Raw genomic sequence first — 5451 nt, 5'->3', positions numbered from 1 at the left:
TGAAACAAAACATTTTCTTACCATATTAATACTATGTTGTTTATAATAACTTTAGGTTAAGGTTACTTTAATATATTACCTGTAGTTCTGACTAATGGTTGTTACTTAAAATATTTCAAAACAGCTTTAAAACATTAAGCTTATGGGTGCTGAATTTGTATCCTTATTATATTAGGATAGTGTGCATGGAGATTTACACAGCAAGCTCAGCTGAGGTGATGATTCCCTGGAATTCCTTTTCTGTCTCGGAAGGGAAAAAAGAATGATGGGTTAGCTAGTGCTCCCGTGCAGCTCTGTAAGGGGACACAAGACAAGAAGTCCCAGCACTGGGTTCATCTACGCACAATTTAACTTCAACTGTAGAACAGGGCAACCTGTTTCTATCACCATTTGAGCAAACCTATCGGAACAAGCTTTTACTACAGTTCTTAGAAGTGGTACTGGATGTGGTTTGCCATGGGCTATATTTGCAGTTAAACAGTATGTCTCTCTGTCTCTCCCTGAATCAACACTGAACCCATTACTGACACCTACTGTCAAGCAGCGGGAGGAATTTTTCTCATGTCTTGGTGGATAGGAACAGGAAATATATGCTAGTAAAATAATACATGTCTTGTGTTCCCACTGTGACAGCCTTCCAGAGTACTTGTGGAGAGACTTTCTGGGTGTGGTAGTTTACTTAGATTTTGCTGTTTCATTTTTTTAAATTGCCTGAGCCGTCAGAACAGCTGTGGGAAAACAGACCTAGAGGTGGCTCTTCCCCAGAGTTTTAAGAAAGTCAAAGTCACATAACACTGGTCAAACTACTGTTGCCGAGAGATTCTTATAAGAGAAAAGAAATGAATAAAGAACAAGTTACAAAAATTACACAGGAGGAAAGAAGACTATCCATTACACTAGGGATTTTTTTTGTCTCCTTAGATTATGAAGTCATGTTGGAATTAAGAGGGAAATTTGCCTGGTTTAGAAATGAAGATGTTGATTCAATAAACAAAACTACAACAGCACTAGCATGCCAGGGCTTGGTGGGACAACTGTGTGACAGCTACCAAGAAAACAGTTTTAAGCCAAACATAAGGTAAGGCTGGGTAATAGAAGCCAGAAAGAATGGCAAACACAGGAAGTGAAGATAAATGAACCTTCAAAGAATTGATTGTTTTTCTGGGCTTGGCTGTCAAGATACACCACATCTGAATTCACCAAATTGAGTAAGTCCAAGGACCCGAGGAGCCCATTAGACACTGATGGCAATGATTCAGCAATTCAGCAAATCAACACAGGCATGTGAGTAGTCTCATTGATTTACATGGAATGATTTACGTGCTGAAAATCAATCATCTGCTTAAGTGCTCACCTGGACTGGAGTGAAAGAGTTTAATTCTCCAAAGTTACTTATGCATGTGCAATGTGTGTGTGTGCATCTGTATTAATGTTTGTTTGTTTAAGTTATTTCCTTTTCTGTATTAATGTTTGTTTGTTTAAGTTATCTCCTTTCAGATGGAAAGTACTGAAGTATTCCAAACGGTTAGGAAAAAATGATAAATTAGTCTCACACAGTGACTCTATTAGCTGATCTGTATGCATCTGGGGTCTTAAAATGGAAGTCTTCAGTGCTTAGATAGGGAAGTCTCTTTCAAAGTTATAGTCATCAAGATAAGCTGTTGTAGAGGAAGAAAACCAGAAAGAACAGTTCTTGGTTACTTCTCAGTGATAGATGGTTGGAAAAATACTACCTGTAGAATGCTGTGAATTCCCAGCAGTTGTTGCGGTGCTGTACTTTGGACATATCCAGTTTCACAGTGTCTTTTTCAATGGGAATCCAGTATAATCATGATTCATGTTAATCTCTTAGCATATGAAAGGGGCGGGTCACTTTGTTTACTCTTTCCAACTCCTTTTCTTGTCATTACTGCTGCAGAAGCACCAACCAAGTGCAGCTGGCATGCTTCCATGATGTCTCTTATATAACCTGGGGCACTAATGTAGAAATAAGTTAAACATTCCTAAGTCAGGCTCATATTGCTTGTCTTAGTGTCAACAGTGCTCACTTGTCCCGTGGTGTGTGGGGCTGATCTTGGAGGGGGTATCTGTGGTCCCTATACATTGTATTTTGGAAGATACCTGGCATGGCTTCAGGAGGGACAGGGGATGAACTTGTCTTCTTTGTGAATGGTAAAAAGGTAAGGGATGATTTCAGCATTTTGCCCCTGGATTGTGGGTGGATTAATCACTAATTTTATCATGCTGTCTTCCTCTGAAGTTTTCTTACCACAGACTAGCAGTGACAATAGAAGCAGTCACAACAACACTCTTTTCAATTAGGGTTGTGAGGGATATTTATTGTTTTGCTTTGCAACTTTGTAGCTTATTTATATATTTATTTATGCTTTACGACTTTATTATAACATTTTAAAAGGGGTGCATTAATCAAATAATAATATGAATTACATGAAAGACAGACTAAATTATTTTAAGTTTTTTGTTTTTCAAAGTTTTTTTCATGATTGTAATAACAATTCAGTACATTTCTGTGGTAATTGTTAGTTCGTTACTTTATAGTAAGCCATAAATATAGCCACTTATTTACTACAAATACATGTCATTGCTTGAAACAGTTTGAATACCTACACAAATCTGTAAGTATTCAGTAGATGATTATGACTGTGCCTTATGGTTTTCAATACCCAGCTGAATTTGAATCAAACTTTCACCCCATTTCCATGTATGGAGCTGAATTCTCTTTAGAGATAAATTGAGTAACTGGTATTATACAAATAAAAATGAAATCAGATCAAATACCAATTATCACCCAAGAAGTGGCTGCATTTCAAAGGTAAATGGAGTGATTTTTGTGTCCAAGTAGAATTCATTTTCTCACAGTATCCCCTTGGTTGATGCAACAAGGACTGCACTTTCCATCTTCTAATGCCCTGAAACAAATCAGGGCTGGCACTCTGTTGCACTATAGCATTTAGCTGTATCCAACTTTAATATGAGCCAAATTATGCCCCCTCCTTTTTAGCCATTGAGATGGATGCAGTGCTGTTGCATAGGCAGTATCATATTAAGAAAGAGAGGTGCAAATTTAGTGTGCCATGGTGGAGCACAGACCCAGGGAGACTGGAGGTTCCCTGTACCCTGCCTGGGAAGGGAAAGGGCAAACCAGGGAAAGACTAGATCTAATCTTGCCTGGAGAATCAGCAGCTGGATTCAGTGGCCATTCTCCCCCTCGCCCCTCTGGATATACTGTATCCTTATTTGGCTCAGAATTGAATTGACTGCTCTTCTGCAGCCTGTGACAGTGTTCACTGTGTTCCCAGAACTCTGCAGTGCACAACCCAATTAATCGGCTGTCCCTGTCCCAACCAGAGATGGAAAGTAACTTGTGGTTCAGGCTTTCAATTTAGACTTGAATTCAAACCTTCCCAGAGTTTGCAGATATTTGAGGTCAGAGCTCTGGTTTGAACTTGTTGAACAGTGAGCTGAATCTTAAAGTTTAGACTTCTGTCTGATTACCAGCCTATGAGGAGGGCAGGGGTTTTAGGCACATGGAAAACCTAGGGATGTTACACAGCCAGCCCCTGAGCTTGTAGTCTATTCTGAATGTGCCCTGGGGTTGCTGTACGTGTTGTGGCTGGCAGTCCCTCCCCTCAGACCTGTACATTGGCAGTTTGTATAGGATTATATTCTTTTATACTCAGGCTCTGCTCACATTAGGCCATAGTGTAGTCAGTCCTGTGTGGGTGGGCACAGGGCAAAGATGCAAAAGAGCCCTTCAGTCATCTTGTGCATCTCTGAAAGGATAGTCATGGTACTGGTATTTGCAGCCTTTGCATTTCCCAGCTGCCACCACGGGAGACTGCTTATGCTACCAACAGAGCCACCTGCTTGCAAAGATTGCTTCATCCCCTTCCATGCTGGTTTGTGGAACTAGGCCAACCTTGTTAAGGGAACAGGCTGTGCTTACAAAAAGGAGGAGAATGAGTGTACTCTGACAAATGTCCCTGGCATTATGGTGCCTACCTACTTTTGGATGTGATGTTGTTGTGGTTTGTGTTGCACTCCCACAAAATGCAGGTTCCCAGTGTAAAAGCCAGAATAAAGGATTGGGCCAATTCTATTTAAAAAAATTCTTATGAATGGGCCCAATTATAAGGTTCCCTGGGATCCTCCTGCATGGAAGATGTAATTTAAAAGTCGTTATGGTCCACTCATCCTAAAACACTCCTGGGAGCTTGGATAAAGGAGTTCCAGTGTTTTACCGAAAGGAACATGATACCTTGTCCTGTAGTTAATGGGAAAGGTTACTCTGTAGCTATTCATGACAGCTTAACATTGTGAATCAGCAATCAGTGTTCTATTACATGGCTAAGGTGCATGATAAGAGGGGCATGATAAGATATGAACTTTCATAGCAGTAGCTTTTATTTTTTTGCATTTGCACAATATTTAATGTTATTATGAAAAGGTACTTCGTAACAGCTGCACATACTTCACATTCAGGGTTGTTTATTTAAAGCACCTGTTTAGTGCTGGCAAGGCTAGCGCTATATGCACATGAAGTTATTTTCATGGTCTTGATGAGTCTGTGCTAGGCAGCAGTACGCTTGGCGCCTGCTATTTGATGTAAATTATTTTATCCTCCATATATTAGGCATAAAGTACACATGCCTCATTAAGGGCTGTCCAAAATGGGCGTTGCGATGCTTTACAGCCTAGAATTCCAACAGCTATAATGGCCGTAGCAGAAGTGTCACAGCCAGCAACAATCTCAGACAGGACATGAGAAGAAAAAGGTATAAAGTATGTACTCACACAGAGACAGTACTTCCATCTCTATCACAGGCATAGAGGTAGCATCAAATTAGAACATATATAAGAATTTTCTTAAATTTGGCTGTAGATGTGCTTGAACCAGAACCTAGAGTCTAATACTCTTGAACTCTGGGGAAGTCTGGATCGAGAGCTGAAAATCATAGCTCTGAGCCATTTGTGAACAGAATAATAAATCATCAGAGTCCATTAGAACAGCATAGAAGATCTTTCCTATATCATATGGCTGGCTGATACTGTGTGGCTATTTTAAGTTTGCTCACTCGGTTTTGCTGAGGTTGGTCAAAAGGAAAACTATGATCTGTTATTCTGATCTCCCAAAAATGAAACAACCTACAGTTTCACCCAGTCATTCCTACCATTAGTGCAATGACTGATGATTGAACTGGACCACAGTTTTCAAGAAGACATGCAAGCTTGTTTTAAAGATTGTAAGTGATGGAGAATTTATTACCTCCAGGGTAAGCTGTTCAAAGCACTTTTTTTTTTTTTTTTAAAGGCCCATTTTTCATAGTTTTCATAGACATTAGGGCTGGAAGGGACCTCGGAAGATCATCGAGTCCAGCCCCCTGCCCAAAGGGCAGGAAGTCAGCTGGGGTCATAGGATCCCAGCAAGAT

General features: G+C 40.1%; 1 protein-coding gene across 10 annotated transcripts in view; it reads left to right on the top strand.

Moving 5' to 3' along the window:
• The first annotated feature begins 936 nt into the window (after window positions 1-936).
• XDH (xanthine dehydrogenase) overlaps window positions 937-5451 on the top strand; it is an 86202-nt gene continuing 81687 nt past the window's right edge. For 4 of the 10 annotated variants that reach the window (XM_025216088.1, XM_025216069.1, XM_025216106.1 and 1 more), the window contains exon 1: window positions 1913-2180. In XM_025216088.1, the coding sequence (XP_025071873.1) occupies window positions 2127-2180 (54 nt within the window). In that variant the 5' untranslated portion in view covers window positions 1913-2126. Of the gene's footprint in view, window positions 1079-1179; window positions 1285-1911; window positions 2181-5451 lie in introns of those variants that run through there. The other 6 variants (XR_003096347.1, XR_003096346.1, XM_025216115.1 and 3 more) reach the window with 3 other exon arrangements.

The sequence above is a fragment of the Alligator sinensis genome, unplaced genomic scaffold, assembly GCF_000455745.1.
Source record: "Alligator sinensis unplaced genomic scaffold, ASM45574v1 scaffold138_1, whole genome shotgun sequence".
In the NCBI taxonomy this organism is placed as follows: domain Eukaryota; kingdom Metazoa; phylum Chordata; order Crocodylia; family Alligatoridae; genus Alligator; species Alligator sinensis.
Note: the sequence above shows the minus strand (reverse complement) of the source record. Positions and strands in the feature narration are given on the sequence as shown.